We start from the raw sequence: 20,363 nt of genomic DNA, 5'->3' as shown, positions 1-20,363 counted from the left end.
ATAAATTTAATAAATAATTTCATCTCTATGGCTCTTACCACTCAATTTTCACAGAATATTTAACAGAACTTTGTATTGAGAATTCTGTGAACATGCAATAATCTAGAAAAATTATATTAAAGAAAATACATATGTCTGATAGCAATGATTATTTTTCAGTTTTCTTTTTCAATTTATAACAAACTCGTAAAGAATAATGGCATACCAAAATATGAAAGGTAGAAATGGATAAAAAAGAGGAGATCAGCCCAAGGCATAGTTTGATGAATATTGGGCGATTTGATAAGTGCACCGTCAAACGGATTTTATCGAGTGCTTTTGTACCAAAAGCTGTTTTGTCGTTTCCAATTCAATCTAGGAAATTTTTAAAAGGCTATTCGGATTGGTTTTTTTCAATTTAATCTGCTGACTGCTGAATATTTGGAATATATTAAACTGGTATTTTCACCTTACGAATTCTGCGCAAGGAGTTGTCGGCAACAATATTTGGTACTACCACCTGTTATACAAAATAAAGCAGTAAATAAAATATCTATTTCTCTTGCCATAATGATATTACAAATTTTTAGACTAATACATTTTTTACCACATATCGAGTTCATTATAAAATGGATATTTAAAATGTTTAACTATTATTTTATCTATATTGCTCCGGTAAACGAGCGTCTAGGTATACGAGTATTATATTGAAATCTTATTTCCATTCAAACAGAAATTAAGGGTTGCTGTCTCATTTCATCGCATCGTTTTAACGAGGTAGAAACTCTAGGAAATTCCCGTGTATTCTATGTTTACATTCCAAGAACTTGTTAATGGACAAACTATCGTATTTGTCTGTGTCTAATTATATGTATGTATGTATGTATGATTTAAATATTTACAAAAAGAAAATACGAATAAAAATAAATTCAACAACGTTTTGATATATAAGTCCTTCGTCATGCAAATTTCTTGTTACTTTGTAGTCGTAAAAATTAATTTGATAAGTTTCTTGGTGTAATTAAAAGAAATATCCAATCACGGAGCGCGATAACAATGCGATTGTTCGCTGGCCTCGGTTTGGTTTGATACGAGAGAGTATCGAGTCAACCGAATGCTAACGCCTGCTGGAAGAAATTTCCTTAGAAATAAATAGTGCCTTTGTACAAATTTTTTTCTTTGGCTTTAGTCCTTTTTTAGCCGCCATCAAAAAAAAAAGGTGTTACTCAGTTTGACCTGTATGTATGTTGGTCCGCGATTATCTCGCGTTTTGCTGAACCGATTTTGATACGGTTTACAGGAAAGTGTTTGTACTTACACAGACACTTAGGAGGTTTTAGAAATTTAACTTACGGTAATAAAGGAGGATATCGATTGGAGGCGGTTCACTTTTTACAAAAGTTATAACTTTTATCAGCATATATGTATAATGTCCTGTACATAAATTAATAAATAATAAAAGCAACATTAACATACATATAATCACGTCTTTTCCCTTACGGTGTAGATAGAGCCAACAGTCTTGAAAAAACTGGAAAGCCATGTTCAGCTGAAGTTTTGCAACACTTTTTTTTTTAATATTTATGAACGTACAAGAATAAAAGTAGCATATTTATATCAGCAATACTTTATAAATTGTTGCGAGCTTAATACCTCCGAGGAAATTTTCTGATCTAGCTTAGTTCATAAATCAGATAAACTTTTCAAAGAAACCTGGAGCGAAAAATGAATAAATATTTTCCGCCATCCTTAGATACAAATTGAGCGATCAGCTGATGCCACTTTGTTAACTTTGAATTTCTATCGGAATTTTTCGTCCCGTTTGAACTAAATTTTTTTTACAATTATAGTTTATCGAACTTTGTATATGTATTGACAAAAATGTATGCGTCATTTTATACAGTTCCTAGAAGGAAACGTATAGAATGTCTAGAAACAGTATTCGTGGCTAGTGGATGTAGTCTCTGCCTACCCCTCAAAATAAGGGAAAGTAGCGTGATGTATTTTCATGGTTTACAGGTATTCATAGTGCCTCATTCCCACAACGACCCTGGCTGGCTGAAGACCTTCGAGCAGTACTTCGAGTGGAAGACGAAGAACATCATAAACAACATCGTTCAGAAACTTAACGAATACCCAAACATGACCTTCATTTGGACGGAGATGTCGTTCCTGAACGCCTGGTGGGAGAGATCGCATCCTGTCAAGCAGAAGGTGACATTTTCTTAAGAGAAACTTCCATACATACATACAGTACTTACCACTTTCATAGTCTTTGTATTATTGACAATTCTGTGATGATGCCTTAATTTTTCGGTCTGACTTTTTTCATAAAAACCATGTAACCATGGTATGCAGTGAAAACTAAATAACAACTTAATAAACACGTGGCAGACTGCAACTCTTTAATAAAAAGGGGGTACTTTAAAATGCCTTCAGCTCCAGTACCAATGGTGCGAGCACGTGGTATCAAGGGTCGACACTACAGCTATCATGTGATTCTTTATATATAATCCGAATCATATCATGTAATCATACCATTACATGATTCTGATCGATTCGACCCGTGACCTCGAGTTAAAGGTTACAAGAAAATTCCACTTCCAGGCACTGAAGAAACTTATCAAAGAGGGTCGCCTGGAGATCACTACTGGAGGCTGGGTGATGCCCGATGAAGCCTGCACGCACATCTATTCCCTCATCGATCAGTTCATTGAAGGTAAACACCCTATAGATTCTCCGTACTACCATATCTTAACCCAACCAAATTGTTTCATAAAAACAGCGTACTGTAGTTTTTATTGCACGTAAAGCTGTTTTAAAACAAAAAAGAAAAATAATAGTTTTTTTTTTTTCAATTTAATCTAGTCATTAAAACGCTTTTCATTCGTCTTAGTTGTTTGTGTTTCATAAATATCTTTTGCTAATTCAAAGGCACTGGTATCTTTGGATAGCAATGGATATCCTTTAATCTTTTATTTTCGATGCAACGCTCAAATGCAAACCTTTATTACTGGGTGTAATTATTGAAACCCTAAGGCCGCTTGTTATTAATATAAAAATATGTATTATGAATACTGTTTTATATTCTGCACATACATTATCATCTTTAATTACACATAGAAATTTAGCGGCACGTGAATTGTATTCTAAAAAAGAAAGGCTTGCTTTTTGGCGCTACCTGTGTATACCTAGGTACTAGGTACACTCCGATATGCGGCCAAAAACGACGCCTCACGTGAAAACCCTTATTCAATTTCAAAATATTTACAGGTCACAATTGGGTTAAAACCAATCTTGGTATTGTCCCCAAAACCGGGTGGTCCATCGATCCTTTCGGCCACGGTCCCACCGTGCCACATTTGCTCGATAAAAGCGGCCTCGAAGGCACCATCATTCAGCGGATTCACTACGCGTGGAAACAATGGCTGGCCCAGCGCCAAATCGAGGAATTTTATTGGATCCCTGGCTGGTCCACATCCCATCCCAACCTCGTCGTCCATAACCAACCTTTCGACATTTACTCCATAAAAAGCACGTGCGGCCCCCACCCCTCAGTCTGCCTCAGCTTCGATTTCAGGCAGATCCCCGGTGAGTACTCCGAATATACGGCCAGGCACGAAGACATTAACGAGAACAACCTCCATACTAAGTCTAAGACCCTCATAGAAGAGTATGGCCGTATCGGTTCTCTCACCCCACATAACGTCGCCCTGGTCCCTCTCGGAGACGACTTCCGCTACGAGTTCCCGGCAGAATTCGACGCCCAGTACACTAACTACATGAAAATGTTTAACTACATCAACAGCCACAAAGATCTGTTTAACGCTGAAGTCCAATTCGGCACCCCACGCGACTACTTTAACGCGATCAAAGAAAGACATAATAAAATACCTACCTTGAAGGGAGATTTCTTCGTCTATTCGGACATATTCAGCGAAGGCAAGCCGGCTTACTGGTCAGGTTATTACACCACTAGACCTTATCTAAAAATACTGACCAGGCAATTGGAACATCAATTGAGAACCTCCGAGATATTGTTTACTCTGGTATCTAATTACATAAAGCAATCGGCGGATTCTCGACTGAGTGCTTCTGAAAAGAAGTTGGAAAAATCCTACGAGCAACTCATTAGTGCTCGAAGGAACCTTGGACTGTTTCAGCACCACGACGCCATTACGGGAACTTCGAAAGCGAACGTCATGTATGACTACGGAACCAAGCTTTTCACCAGTCTCTATCATTGCGTCAGGCTGCAAGAAGCTGCTCTCGCTACGATAATGTTACCAGATGAGTCGGTCCATTCTAAAAACGTTATCCAAAGTGAAGTCGAATGGGAGACCTATGGGAAAGCCGTCAAAAAGTTGCAAGTGTCTTTGGTCGATAGGAAGAAAATTATCATTTTTAATCCGCTAGCTGAGCAGAGGACTGAAGTGATCACCGTTACATCTAATACCAGCAACATCAGGGTGTACGATACACGTATGAAAGAACACGTCCTTTACCAGATTACCCCAATTATCGATATCCGTACGGACGGAAAATTGGTTATAAGCGAGACCACTTTTGATATCCTGTTCGTGGCGACACTGCCAGCGCTCAGCTCGGTGACCTTCAACCTGGAAGAGCATACGAATCGGTCCCATCACTGCGAGGTGTTCTGTACAAACTGCCAGCCGACTAAGAAGTCTGATGAGAAGCCTCTCTTTGTGACCAAGAAGATGATGCCGGGAGATATACAGTTGGAAAACTCTGTGCTCACTTTACTGATCAATAGAAACACGGGATTTCTACGTCAGGTGTACAGGAAAGATGCCAAGAAGAGAAATGTCGTTGAAATGCAATTCGGCGCTTACCAAAGTGCCCAAAGACATTCTGGAGCGTATCTGTTCATGCCGGATTACGACGCGCCCGAGAGGAATGTGCTCCATCCCTACGCCAACTGGAGCAGTGAGCACGATGATAATATCATCATAGTGTCTGGCCCCGTTTCCACTGAAGTCAACACCCTGTACATGCCATTTTTAGTGCACACTGTTAGGATTTACAACGTAGAAGACCCGATCCTTTCCCGCGGCGTGTATGTTGAAAACGTTGTAGATTTCGAAGCCCCACCAAAGAACCGGGAGACGGAATTGTATATGAGAATCCAGACTGACATACAAAATGGTTTACCGCCAGAGTTTTATACCGATCAGAACGGATTTCAGTATCAGAAGAGGGTGAAAGTAGAAAAATTGGGCATCGAAGCTAACTATTATCCCATAACGACGATGGCTTGGTTGCAAGATGACGAGACTCGCATGACGTTGATAACTAACCACGCTCAGGGCGCCTCTGCCTTCGAACCTGGTCGGCTCGAGGTTATGTTAGACCGCAGAACTCTTTACGATGACTTTAGAGGTATCGGCGAAGGTGTAGTTGATAACAAACCCACAATTTTCCGCAATTGGATCTTATTGGAATCAATGGAAGATCCGAAGGAAAAGAGCAAAAGGGACACTAGTGAGAAAGGAGAATTCAAACACGTCAAATCCTCGAGGCGTTTCAACCCGAACCAAATGGACTCTTTGTACGAACTGCCGTCACAAATGGCGGACTATATGAGCAGGACGATGAACTACCCACCGAACGTTTATTTAGTGGATACGAGTGAGGTTGGCGACGTAGAGGTGAAGTCTTCCCAGACTTTTGTTCAGAACTTCCCAGCCGGAATCCATTTGTTGACGCTTAGGACAATCACGGATGAGACTTTGGAACAGTTCCCTAGTTCGTGGTGCTACATGGTGCTGCATCGCTCCGGTTTCAGCTGCCCAGTCGGGAAACCCCTCAACCGGTCCACCGCCTTCTCTCCCAAGACTCAGTTCAATGGCCTTCGCATCCATAACCTGACAGCAGTGAGTCTCACCGGCTTAAAAACTTACGACCATCTAGAAGGTCTACATAGCATTTATATAGAACAGATGGAGGTAAAAACGTTCAAGATCCGGTTTTGAAGACTGTTTAGGAATTATTATTATAAACTTTTATAAGCATACTTGCCTAAATATTTTTGGCGAGATTTGAATGTGGGTGAATATTTGAAATGGTGCATTTTTCATGGAAACGAGAAGTCTGCGTGTGGCGGCGGCCGCGGTTTGGTGCAATTCGCGAATCTCAAGCCAGTTAATATTTTAAAATCCCAAAATATAATTATTATTTTTAACGAAAAAATACTTATATTAAACTATCTCAAACGCAGAAACCTAGTATCTAGGTAAAACTACCTCAGGACCAAATGATATACCTGTTCGAATCTATACGATTCTATATGAAAATAGTCTATGTTAAAGTGATAGTTCAATATTCTATTTATATTCAGGTTTTTTGCTCTCTCTGAACAGAAACCGGCGATTGCTCACGCAATTAAACGGTTATATAATTACTTTTATTTGTTAACTATAATTTGTCTGACGATCTCTTTCGTTTTTTTTTTCGAAATCTAAGGTTTGATGGTAAGTGTGTGGTGGAAAATTACAAGTTATTTATATTTTTGCATCTTACTCAAAATTTAATTTAAATTCCCTTTTCTTTAACTATATACCAACCCAGTTCAATTTAGATTATTTGTCACCCACTAAGCCATCAATCTTAGTTTATAATAAGTTAATTATAATTTATATTAAGTAACCTGTGATAAAGCTAGTGGCAACATCTGTACAACGCCGCACGAATTATCACCAAAAGGCATATGAACTAACTCGCTCAAAGTCTGACTGATGGCGCTACTGAGAACGGGTCATATATGCATCTATTACACAGTGGTTCATACAGTAACTTCGTATTTTAGGTATTAACGGATTTATACAGATGTCGCTATATAGCCATTTTAAAATAAGAGAAGTACAGCATTTTCCCATCGTCTTTTTAAATTTATTTTAGGCTGCGTTCGTGCATTAAAGTAATTTTGATAGAACCATTGAAATGATTTATATACAACAATATAGCCAACATTGTATCCGCGATTTACGCTTTTATTCGGGTACAGGTGTAATTTTTTAATTAAAATCTATTTAAATCAATACATTGAAATCGTCACGGCGAGGCATTTGATATTTATTTAAATTGAATAAAAAAATATTTACGTTTAAGTGGATCTTATAGTATACTTTGAGAGCATGACCATGACCCAAAAATATCCTTAAAATTATAAAATTACAAATTCATATTAAATAAAATAGTATTTATGAATACAGAAGAAGCGATTGGTTTAAGAGATTTTAAAATTGGAAAGCCTTTGCCCAATCACATAACAGATAATTCGGTTCGTTGCGGCTTCATTGGCGTGTTTTGACACTAGAAATAAAAAGCGTGATTATATCGCATTGAGATTAAAATATTGTCTAGATTTTGTCGTCATAATCTTGCTATTTCATATTTAAAGTATAATAACGATATTTACCCGTTAATAGTCACTAGATTAAACGAAATAAATGTTGTAGGGAAATTAAATCAAAATATTGCTACACTAAAAATTATGGCAAAACAATAATATATTTGATTTGGTAAAATTCTAATACTCAGGTCTATTTAACAATTTGAAATGTATTTTGTTTCAATTAATTTAGTGGATATCTAGAAGATGTGTAAAAACAGGTCCCACGGGGCATTACTCTGAAGAACAGCGTTTTTGTCCCCAGTTACTTATATAGATCATGTCTACTGCCATAGGGATAGGCAGCTACTATGGCAAATCTACCCTGTTCTCCAGAGATAAGAGACCTGTTGTAAATTCTGTTGTAAAAGTATGATTATTTCTAATTCGGTTGTGTATTTCAAAAGGCAATATTTATTACGATTGCAATCAAATAAATTTAGATTAAGTTGAAAATTAGGCATAATGAACAATTTTAAGGTTCGTCACGATGCAGCCCCAAATTAAAGCATTTACATAATAAATTTAGAACTACAAAGAAAATTCATTCACACAGTAGGAACTGAAGAGCATTGTATGCGAGGCATAATAAGTGAATAAATAATAATTATAATAGCTAGAATATTTCGATCACTCAATTTTTATAACTCGTTTGAATTGGAGACTGATAAATCATCATGCGTTGCGCTTGCGATGGTCATTTGATACATTGATAGTAAAAAAACGAGTTTTTACAATAGACATTTTATATAAATAATCACTGCCGGACTAAATTTTTATAATAGATGCACTAAGTGATACTCTGCCATTAGCACCCAAGTTGCGTTTTGTTAAATCATATTATTTGTATATAACCATAGAGTAAGTACTCGTAGCAACTTTTTGAATAACATATACACATTTTAACCGATTACCGATAGTAATAGTACAATTGTAGTTTCATGTTTCAAATATTTGATGTTTAAAATATGTCGACTAAATACGTCTCTACAATATACACACTTTTCATGTTATTCTTAGAGGGTGCAACCCGTCAGATATATAACACAATTCATGTATTAGATTTAGGTGAGATATACAAAAAGGCATAGTAAATCGATGTACCAAATATCTACGTGCATATCTTGTCGTTGTTATGATTTGTGATAATGTTTAATTTATTTAATTTTTGGTATCTTTTTATTAATAATAATCACTAATTATTAACAATGATGCAATTTTTCTTATCAACCGAGTTTTAATTGAGTTGTATTTTTATGTTTTACGATATTTGTTGTTCTTTTTACATAAACAGTCATCGATAGGTAATAAATATAATTGTTTTCAAGATCTGTAGTTGAAATAAATAGATAGAAATATATGAACATGTTTTATTTATATCCCATCAATCTGAACATCGTAAACTCTTGTGTACATTTTAGAATATATAGAAAAATTATTAGTCTGAATTTTAATTGCGTTTAAACATTAGATTTAAATTATTTATTTATTAAAATATATTCATTGTAGACATAATGTAACAAGGAGACCTGACCTAGTTTGGCAGTCGGGGACGCTTCGTCATTTCTTCTTTATCCGACTCGCGATCCACTCCAGACCCAAGTGCAAACTGAAAAAAAAAGAAATATTTTCATGAAAAATATTTTCCGTCTTTGTAACGAAGAATTAGTCAAAAAAATAATGGACCGATTTTGATAAAATTTGGCATTAAAAGAAAGATTTCAGCAGAACTTATCAACTTCGTGGAAAATGTACAACTGGGAGCAGGTAATTTTAAATGAGGACATGCTTATTGAAAATTGTAGATAAGAGAAGCTTTCCAAAAATTCCCACGGAAAGCTTTCAATCCGGGCGAAGTATGTTACAAACAGACTTCTAAAAAACAAGGTTTCTCAAATGACGTTTGTAACATGCATTTGTAACCCGTTGCCCTTTGGGAATTAGAAACGAAATATATTTTATTATTTTTACCAGCGTCGTTTGATTAAGCTGATAGATTAGAGAAAAGATTGGTTTACAAAGGTAGTTTTGGAGACAGTAATAAAAAAAGGTTTGGCAACAAAAAGTGTTTTACTAAAACATATGGTTATTTTAAATTTATCAATTCCTTTCCTTTAGTTACCTCCTCTAAATAACACAAGATTGCGACCTGTTTGATAGAAAAATTTTGAATCTACTGAATCGATTTTATTCCCAATACTCGCAAAAAGAAATCTAGAATTTGCACAAGCAAGCGTACAGTATTAAATATAAATAAATATAAATACACACACATGTTCCCCGTATTGGTAAGTAGTATACGTAAACCCAACAAGAAAAAATCTAGAGATATGAGTGGAAGTTTACCCAAATAAAAAAATTTACTTCACTTATTTTGACTTAAAATCCCCCTTACTAGCTCTACACTCGATTTCCTAAGATATCGTGACTGAACCCTACATGGAATGATCCGAATGACAATACATATACAATCATGTATTTATCTATTACGGGGTTAACAGAACCGATAGTCTCCAAAAGGCTAAAACAGGTTCATCTGTATGGCCTTAAGATGGAATTGATATTGAAATGGTATGTATGGAACAAATTATTCTTCTAAATTTATCATGTTCCAATCCGTGAAATCTTTGCTTACGCAATTTAGCACACGCGCCATGATAGGCTTGGTGGCGTGTGACATTTGAGATGTCACCATACTCTTCGCTGCTATTGGTTGAGCGCGTCAAATTCTCACTATGATTGGTTGATGGCGTGAAGTCGCCACAGCTCCCATATATAAACCCTTTCCTTTTATTAAAGCTCATATGTGTTATAATAAACTTATTTTAAATTTCATTACATTAGCTGAACGTGACCTGCGAATCTGCGTACCTAATGTGTAAATACGTGATTCTCAAAGGTAACGTGGGAGATTCTTTGACAGCATGTAAGTGATATTTTTACACGCTATGAAAAGAATTGGCTAAGTTCTTTAAATCTAAAGAAGAGACGCTCCAGAAAACGGCCATCGGAATTCGTGTCATACGAACTACACTAGTTATAAGTGCTGTAAACTCAGAGTAGGGTAGACATAGCAAAGAAATTTTAAATGTAAGATTTTTGGTTTAAGGTTTGGCTTAAAGCTTAGACGTCAATGGCGCTAGTTTCTTTACAAATTGGCAGTATATTTCTGGTGGATTAAAGACACCAAATTTTGTATGTATATGTCCACTTGAACTACTAATTATTAGCTGAGTGTTATCGGTCGTCATCCAGCCATGTTAAAGCCAAGGTCTACAGTCTATCTAGGTAATTTCAGTATACTTTCAGTTTTTTGGAGACGTTGGCTCAGTCTACCCCGTGTGGGATAATTACCTAATTAAATGTATATTATGTTTCTGGTTTCTGAATCTTAATTCTATAATTAAGCCTGTCAGGTGAACGTAAAGGTGAATCAGTCTTTAAATACTGCTGGCTATGTCTACCTCGCAAGGGATATAGACGTGATCATATTAATGAATTAAGTCATCCAGCTGGACGACGCTTCCAAGTCTTTTCGAGGCTGTCGGCACTGTTTTCCCCTAAGAGATAAAAACGTGATGTATACAATAATTATGTTACTTGTTTTTTACAAAGATTTCATGGTGACACTGGTTAGCTCTGTAACAAAACCATCTGAATTATATATTCTACCCGTGCCACTGTGTCGCATTTTCATGTATCCAAAACAAATTCTAACCTGTAATCCTGTGCACTAGTCAATTCTTGCTTTTTAGTCGCCTCTACGAAATATACAGGAAAAATGGCCTCACACAGGCACACAAGATTTTTCCTTTAGATACTTAACCAGAAATAAAAGATAATAAATATTAATTCTAATTACTCGGGGCTTCGCTCTTAATAAATATTCAAGATAAAAAATATCTTGTATATTTCAATAAACGTTATAATATTTTCCTGGACTATATTTACTTGTAAAAGATTAGAAAAAGACAACGGTCTTGCTTTAGAACCACGTGGTCAGGCGTCCGAGTCAGGTCAGATCCGAAACGGAAGGTGACCCACAACTGTTAGATTACGTATGAGAAATAAATGCTCATATTTTATATTGAAAAATATAGTATAGTCGAATTAGTAATCCTTAGCAAAGCTGTCTCTATTTGGTACTTATTATGAACATCTAAACTTTTGAGCATTTTTATAATTGTTGCAAGTCCAGCTGTTAACTGTGTTTCTGCTAACGTTAAACTTAAATTCTCGTACCTTCCGTTCCCGTGGGAATGTCTAGAAAAACGTGGTTTTTATGCCTGAAGGCCTATTCTTATCTCAGTGCTAATGTTGTCAAAATCAGTTCATAGGTTTTAATTTTACTCGTTACAATCGAAAATAGAATTTTTTTCTCTACTCTTAACACCTGTACATTAATATGTTACCATAAAACGTAAATTAATCAATTATAATCTAGAATGAAACAAAATAATATCACAACATAAAATTTTTGGGGTACAATAAATTCGATTCAATGACACAAACGACTTTAAGAAATCGATTTAAAATATTTTATTTTATATTATTTACCATGTTACAATTAGGTACAAACATCAAACTGACACAAATTTTGTTTTTTATGTATATGTTCGTGTATTACTTAATTAAACTTGTCATAAAATTGCGCAAAGATTTCTCCTATATTGAAATAAAACTAAACATTCGAATAAAATGACTTAGTCTATACAGTGACTAGATACCGTCTATATTTCTTACTATATTGCAAAGTTATTTTGTCAGATTCATTACTCTATGCTTAGTCTCAACCTAAATGTTACGTTTGTCATACCTCGCCGTACACTTACTTGTTCATTTGGGCCTTCTTCAGATTTCCAATAAGTCTAATAATTAATTTATTACATCCCGTTATAATTATACCTTGTCCATTCGGTTATTTTTTGACAGCTACCACTTCAGTTATATTTTACTTAAATGTTTATTATTTCGTGATATCAAATTTAAAATATACCGTTAAAAATATTCAGATCTTACCTATATCAACTTATGCAGCAAACATTGATACCAAAATTAAAAACAATTATTTTTGTAATCAAAAGTTAAAAATGTATGATAGATTATTTTTTACATCAATAATACCTACCTACATTCTGTCAAATGAATGAACTGTTTAAATTAAAATAAATGGGCTGGACAAGGTATACGTAATTTAATTGACTTGACACGATATATATCGGAAGTCATCATAACATGGACATTACCCTTCGCCGGTCAGTGCGCAACACGCCTGTATGTGCCACGGGTGCTGCTTTATCGAGGTCAGGTCAAGCTGCTCCGAAATCTCGGCCGCCGTCATTGAACCTTTCACGTCCTGTAATAGAATTAAAAAAAATATTTTTATTTTTCATATATTATATTCTCAAAAGTCAATCAAGGAAAGCCTTATGATGAGATTCTTTGAAACGACGGGCTAGCAACCCATATTTATCTCAGTTCTATCATTAAGTGTGCCGTGTGGCACTAATAGAAAAGATAATAGGACCATTCTATCTCTTGCTCATGGACGTCGTAAAGGCCACGAAGGGATAGGCTTATAAACTTGGGATTCTTCTTTTAGGCAATGGGCTAGCAACCTGTCAATATTTAAATGTGATTATCATCGTGACGAGTGGCTAGGTATCTTAATGAAAAGGACTGCTGAATCTCTTTCACGTCGATGTCATAAGAGGTAACCAATAAGCTTATTGCAACTATATTAACAAAATTTGTGTTAGTTTATCATTTACAGAGCATTAAAGGTCAGGTAGAATATGCTCCACATTTTTACCTACTCACTTTACTCTTGGATAATAATCATACCATTCTGCCACACCACTTAAACCACCAAGGCGTGTTTTTTGTTACCTCTACACGGTTAAACCACTGAAACTTTGGTACATAGGCTTATTTTGTTGATACTTCCTACGGACTCGGGAACTTTAGTCTAAAGCTGCGATTGTAGAATAATAATTAAATAAATAAAAATATACGGGATCAATTACTCTTTTCTCCTCTGGGAAGGATTTATCATGATGATGATAGCGAGAGTGATGAAGCCAAATTTTACTTCGTCGAAATCGAAAATAATAATGAGAATTGCATAAGATTCTTTGAAAAACTTATACAATCCTCGGTACAGCCCGAATCACACAAATACCTACGTGCTATGTTTAACGATGCTACGTACCTACATATAATCCACGTAACGATGACATCAGGTACATAACACACAATTCAGATACTTAAAGCGCACAGCTGAATTAACAGTGTTAATTAAATAAAACATCTTATTAGTTTGTATTGGCAGGTATTATTTTTTTGTTTTGAAAATTACTATCCTGTAAGGGGCTATGTAGTAACTATAGTCTACTTCTTCCTCCTGGCTTTAGTCCCGGTTGCATCCTCACCTCTCTGGAGAGAAGCAAGGAGTATGCCTTTGACCCCATGGTCAAAGGCATACTCCTATATGTATATGTGTATCTGGGGCCCATGCCCCAGATACACATATACATATAGTCACGTCTTTATTCCTCGCGTAGACAGAGCCAACAATATTCAAAAGACTGATAGGACACGTTCGGCTGTTTGGCTTAATGATAGAATTGAGATTCAAATAGTGACAGGTTGCTAGCCCAACGCCTAAGAAGAATACCAAGTTAAAAGCCTATCCCTTAGTCGCCTTTATTTATATATATTTTTATATCTGTATAGCCTATTGTATATAAGTACTATACTTACATAAGCAATGATTGCACTTATGCGGCCTCGAGTGCGCTTGGGGGAATCATTGGTGACACCCAATAAACGGTTTAATGGACCCCAGCCAGCATGATAAAGGGGGATATATGCAATTCATTGACTATCTATTATCTTTAGAAGCATATGCATGCATGGATTATGTTGTAGAATGCATACATGGGAATACTATGTGCGCCCTGGGACTTTGCTCTCGTGGGAATTTCCGAGATAAAAGTAATCAAATCATGACGAGGTCTAATGTGCGCATGCGAGTTGTTAAATAATTTTCCTTGTAACCCTTCCCTTGAAAATACCCAAGGTATTGATTGGGAAAACAGCGACGCGGGAAAGCTATTCCTTGCCCCGAATTGAATTAAATGAAACAAAAACATAAATTAGGTTTTACCTGTTTGTTGGAGAAGACCTCTCTGCTGATAGACAGTCGCTGCCTATCCGTCTAGTCGATCATTATCACGAAACATTTCGCGTTACATTATACTACATACATACACACTATATATACATAACAAAATTGTTTATTAGCGGAGACCAGTAAACACGCCCGGCTGAGTTCCTCGTGAGTCAGCATGCGGTGCAGCTCCTCTCTACTGATAAACAGGCGCTGTCTATCCGTCGAGTCGCTCACCAGTGTCACAAACTAACATAAAAGAGGAACTATAATTGATAACGAACCTGTTTGTTGGCGAAGACCAGTAAACACGCCCGGCTGAGTTCCTCGTGAGTCAGCATGCGGTGCAGCTCCTCTCTACTGATAGACAGCCGCTGTCTATCCGTCGAATCAATCACCATTATCACGAACTGAAACAATTGTGTACACACGGTCAACTAACCTGCTTTTATTACGCTTGAGTAAAAATAATGCCTTAACATTTTGAATCAACAAAATTTCACTAGCCTTCTTCCGCATGTGTTTACAAAATTACATGATCAGTTCAGTGGTTTATCAGTTTCATGTGAAGAGGTAACAAACAAATATATAAGAGAGAAATAGACAACAAATGTTTAAAAAACTGCGTCGTAAAGTTATGAAACTGTGCCACATATGTCAGGCTCAAGCTCAATATATTATAAACAGAACAAACATCCAAATGATGGTTAAACCATTATATAGCTTTAGAGCGTGGAATAGAATTACTTACACGAGTTTTTGAAACCTCTACCTATAAAACTGCATCAATTTCATTCAGTAGTTTTGGCATAATACATGGACAAACATATTAGAATTCTAAAAGTTAAGATTTACTTGTTTTATTCTGGAACAAAGGCCTAATTTTTTTTTAATCTCTTAATATGTACGTGGGTGGAATGAAGTATAGATTCCTCCCACGTACATTTTAATAGAGATAAGGTCTATGTTTTCCGACAAAGTCGGATAGTATCACTTTCATATCTTCTTGAATATGTCGTAGAAGACGATCAAAGGTCAAATAAAATTTGGATAGCACAAAGAATTCGATGAGAACATCAGCGGCAAGAAGAGTTCGTTTTACACCATAACCTGAACACTTACATTATAATTCTGGAGCAGTCATATTTTTATAGTCGTTTCAAAGCGTTAATCTAAAACTTATAAATATCTAAACTAAGAACAACAAAAACTGTACTTTTCTCGTGGTAATCCACGATTTTTATTACAAATCCTGAAAAATAAGACAATTCGGACACTCGAGTGAAAACACGTTAGAATAATTCGCTCTGCATAATTAAAGAACATAATCTATTTATGGCCGAGCTAAGTAAGACAAATGATCTTGTTAATTAATTACATAAAATGAAATAATACAATTACGGACTTACAGAAACTCAGAGATTTGGTGGAATACAAAGGTTTTGTATATTCAACATTCGCTTTTGCCAACGACTTTGCAATTCCGTTTTTCCCCCGATGTAGTAGTAGTACCTACATGCTTTCTGTGGCCAGAGAGCCATTTTTAATTTTTTTTAAATGCTTTGTTTAGTCAGCGTTCTCTTTTGCCCCGCGGCTTTGCGAGTCCTTTCCTCCTTTGAGACCGATATTTTTTGCTTGGATATAAAGCGTAAAAAAGGTTACCGACATAATTATTAAAAAATAAAATATCTTTATCGATTTCTCTCGTATTTAATTCCGCTTCAGGTCAATTTGCTGAAGGAATGACAAAAGAGTATTTGCAAATGGAAGGATGATTTTCTTATGTGTTTTTGTTTATAACGTTAAATTTATATTTCTGTCACATTCGCAATATAAGCCCGCGTTAGTCATTATTTTTAAAAGAAAAAGTTGACAGACATACGTTAGATTTGAATGAATAAAAACTATTTCAAAATTACTATACACATACAAACTATTACAACAAAGGAATTAGTCGTTAAGTACAGGTACGACATTTCATATAAATGAAAGGCTGTGAAAATTTCCTTAACCAATAAAAATCACCCTGTATCTAAGAGAGAGTAACTCATGCATATTTCAAAGCACAGCCGAACCAACTGATCGGATATTTACTGAAGGAATACAGATGATTCTGACGTAAACATGCGCTAAGAAAGGACTTTTGCAAAATCTTTTAATAAACAAACATACATGACTTTATCCCTCACAAGGTAGACAGATCACCTCGCTGAGCCAATAGCAATTAAGGTGTGATTAGCTGAGATATATCATCATCTTATTCAAACAATAATAATGTGTAAAGAGTACTCGAACTAAACGTGCAGCTGATTGCTAGCCTATTACCTAAAAGTTAAAATTCTAAGTTTAAAATTCTTTCCCTTATTTTACAATCTTTCCTCCTTCACTATCAAACCAATATGGCAGCTAATAATAAAAAACAACCGTGTTACATTCGTAAATTATTTCGCCAGCATAAATTATGTTATTATTGAAATAATGTTTAAAAATATATATATAAGCACATAATCCACGTCAAATAAAGATAAAACACGCGTATATTACAGTTATCTAAGAATGTTACGCTACAATTAGATGCGATTTAGCAATTTCTTAACAAACTACTGCTTATCTCAATATTTTGCTACATGATGGAGAAGTAAAATGGCGACACATTGTTTTATGTTATTTCACGAACATACCTACTAAAACTATGCATATTGCACGTTTACTGGTTTCATTAAACATATAATAATATAAATAAATATATACGGCATAAAATTGTTAATTACATACATACATACATACTTAAAGTCACGTCTACATAACAGTCTTAAAAATACTGATAGGCCACGTTCAGATGTTTGGCTTAATGATAGAATTAAGGCCCATACCCAGTCGCCCTGTTGGTTCAACTTCTGTGCCTCTTGTTTTTAGTATTAAAAAAAAACAAGAAAAATCCGCGTCTTCGGTCGAGCGGTTATGATATCTTAAAGTGAGGTTATTAACTGCACAGGTTCGAATCCTGCACATTGTACATATAGCCATGATCCAATATGGATTAGGTTCCTTTGCAAGGTTGCGGAGGAATTGTTTCACCCAAAACCTGTGTTACCTACTTCAAGATCGTGGTCACAGGCGTAGACCTGACTTCTCTAGAGAGGTGAGGACGCAAGCGGGCTATAAAAGCCAGAAAGATGTTTTGTTTAGAAAACAATTTAAAAATCGCCTACGCTGACATAACTTTACATAATGCATTCGACAGCTCTTCCTTTGCAAACACTTAGGTCATTCTCATTTATAATTCACAGATTGACCTTTCAACGGTTTAGCAGTATCGACTATGCTATCTTCTTATAAAAAAATTGCCTCTACTACTTAGAAAGTGAATGAGTTGAATTTTATGGATGCATACAATAATAGTACAAAGTTATTAACTGATCTATAGCAAAATCATGCAACTCTTTTCGTTGAATGTCGTACAAAGCAACTAAGGATTTCATCATCATCCACGTTAGGTTTGTTTCCCTTCTCATCGAATTTACTTGACTAACCTGATCTTAACACCTTAAATCCATATCTGTAGCTGATCTTTGAAAACATTTTATGACGTCTTAGGCGCAAATAGAATGTAATATACAAAAATAAGAATCAGTCAAATTCCCTTGTCATGCACTAAGAATTTTCGCAAGCAATTAATTTTGTTATATCTCAGTTCAAAAGTCATAAGAAAAAAAACATGAATCTGTTTTATATCTTTTCATAAACCATATCATATTTCATCCGGTAGTCCTAGCATAATGTATGATAGAAATGATAAAAATAATTGTGTTTAATTCTATTAATCCTCAAATTAAATAATCAGATTAACTTTTCAACTATAATGTTTAGAAATTAATTGAAAAAAATAAATATATTACCTCACTATTTGTATAATAAGTGTTCCACGCGGACCGCAAGCTCTGTTGTCCACCAAGGTCCCACATTACAAAGCGTAAGTTCTTCCAGACAACCTCCTCCACGTTTGATCCGATGGTGGGTCGTGTGTGCACCGCTTCGCCCAGGAGTAGCTGGTATAGAATTGTTGTCTTCCCCGCATTGTCCAGCCCGACCAGGACAAGCTTATGTTCTGTTGGTAATTTATTTATGTATATAAAAGATAAACAATCTTGAAATTTCTTTTAATCAAGAAATTATTTAACTGGCCTACTAGCAACTAACTGGATTATTCATACATGTACAATAAACATAAATCACACCCCTTTCTTAGAGGGTTAGGCAGAATCCACATCTTTCCACTGGATATTAAGTCATAAGAAAACCACCAATCAGAAAACCCTGGAGTATCTAAAACCAGTAGAAACACCAAGATTATCTTATAGAAGGTAATACTAATGAATAAACTCAATTTTGACACAGAGATAGAATGAAAAGACCTTCATGAGTAATGAAAATTACTTTTATCCCACTGTTGGGCAAGGATATAAACTGCAGGCAGAAAACTAGTTATAAATTTACACATTGACAACATCAACAACTGCATCGGTTCCATCATTGCAGACATTGGCTAGACATGTTATATTAAATGAACTGGCTACTACATTCTGAAAATGGCAATAAACAGCCATGTATCTAAAATAAACAATATGAGGTCACTTCCTTAAATGACTAAAAATGCGCTACTTCCTTCTGCACTAAGTAACCACAAACAAAACAATGTTTTATACTCAATGTAGTGTTATTTAAATTGATAATTTAGACTGACTGGCCTTGCAACTGTGTGAAATTAACAAAAAGAAGGACAACGGGTGCTTCTTCGGTTTATCTTATCTTGCTACTGTATGTCAAATAAAAACGATACGAAAGAATAAAAACTCACCTTCATTGCCAAACAGGCTCCAAATTTTGGATATTAGTAAACCCATATTGTATCTTCGAGTATAAAGCCAAATTGACAAAGGCAAAATATGTAAACCACTTGTTCTCGAGACCCATTTATAGTGATCTAGTAAAATACTCTAGAGGCATTATCATGTTCGTTCCACTTTGAAATAAAAATATTAATGATTTTGACATTAACTATCACTGCATTTTATGTCACTAATCTTATTAAAATATGGTACGCTGTTGCGTCAATCTAATCTTAAAATTATTGAATATATCATTTTCTTGAAACAAACAACAAGACAGCACAGCCAATCTAGCAACAAGGCAAGGCAACTGGGCAAGTGAATGTCAGAATCGAATGACGTAGAGTACGGTATGCGCACGGACGTACTACCTACCCAATGAAGAAGAAGAACTACATACCTCGTACCTACGCTACGCTACACGTCTATGATTTGTGCTACCAACTCTTTTTTAAAAATTGCTCGGAACTAATCCAAGTTGCCTTAACGCCCTGAAACGAAAAATTATTTCTACATTACAATTAATATTTTAAATTACAGTTCTGTGGTAATTTAAAGGTGGGTTATTTACGAAGTTTCCCTTGATATCCCTTGACTCTTAAATTAAACAAAATGTAATAATGAGAACGAAGATAAGGATATGAAATACAAATATCATAACGTGCGTAAAGAGATCTCAAATTCGTATGAGTTATTGGCTTTAACTCTAACAATGGAAATTCCCGACAAATTGAGCTTATTGCCATTTTACCAAAATTTAAGTTTCTTCTCATAGTTAGCAACCCTTTCAGTGGAGCATTTATTTATTTCCGTGGTGGCGCTAGTGAGTGGCATTTTACTTTTTTACAGTAAATGTGACTGGCAATGATCAGACTTTGCTGCGAAGGCATTGGTAAACGTTAATTACCAC

At 35.4% G+C, this 20,363-nt stretch overlaps 2 protein-coding genes across 3 annotated transcripts in view; one reads left to right on the top strand and one right to left on the bottom strand.

The window, feature by feature from the left end:
- Positions 1-8,753, top strand: part of LOC106130579 (alpha-mannosidase 2) — a 65,047-nt gene extending 56,294 nt beyond the window's left edge. Inside the window, exons 6-8 of the mRNA XM_013329458.2 lie at positions 1,999-2,193; positions 2,587-2,698; positions 3,253-8,753. Of these exons, the coding sequence (XP_013184912.2) occupies positions 1,999-2,193; positions 2,587-2,698; positions 3,253-5,975 (3,030 nt within the window). The 3' untranslated portion in view covers positions 5,976-8,753. The remainder of the gene's footprint in view (positions 1-1,998; positions 2,194-2,586; positions 2,699-3,252) is intronic.
- Positions 8,750-19,840, bottom strand: LOC106130580 (ADP-ribosylation factor-like protein 5B). Of its 2 annotated transcripts, none has more exons than XM_013329459.2 (5): positions 19,423-19,840; positions 18,464-18,672; positions 14,849-14,974; positions 12,640-12,749; positions 8,750-9,002 (listed from the first exon to the last, which is right to left on the bottom strand). In XM_013329459.2, the coding sequence occupies exons 1-5, from the start codon at positions 19,466-19,468 to the stop codon at positions 8,954-8,956; spliced, it is 540 nt and encodes a 179-aa protein (XP_013184913.1). In that variant the 5' UTR covers positions 19,469-19,840; the 3' UTR covers positions 8,750-8,953. The 2 variants fall into 2 exon arrangements, with proteins under 2 accessions (XP_013184913.1, XP_060809413.1); XM_060953430.1 differs by lacking the exon at positions 19,423-19,840 and adding an exon at positions 19,002-19,331.
- Positions 19,841-20,363: the final 523 nt, after the last annotated feature.

This window comes from Amyelois transitella, chromosome Z (genome assembly GCF_032362555.1).
Source record: "Amyelois transitella isolate CPQ chromosome Z, ilAmyTran1.1, whole genome shotgun sequence".
NCBI classification, from domain to species: domain Eukaryota; kingdom Metazoa; phylum Arthropoda; class Insecta; order Lepidoptera; family Pyralidae; genus Amyelois; species Amyelois transitella.
Note: the sequence above shows the minus strand (reverse complement) of the source record. Positions and strands in the feature narration are given on the sequence as shown.

Excerpts from the sequence above, each read along its gene's own strand:
- LOC106130580 (XM_060953430.1), bottom strand. The coding sequence starts at position 19,107 with ATGTCTGCAATGATGGAACCGATGCAGTTGTTGATGTTGTCAATGTGT. Across the intron at positions 12,750-14,848 it reads TGGTCTTCGCCAACAAACAG|GACGTGAAAGGTTCAATGAC; the intron begins GTTCGTTATCAA and ends ATTCTATTACAG. Across the intron at positions 9,003-12,639 it reads TGCGCACTGACCGGCGAAGG|TTTGCACTTGGGTCTGGAGT; the intron begins GTAATGTCCATG and ends TTTTTTTTTCAG.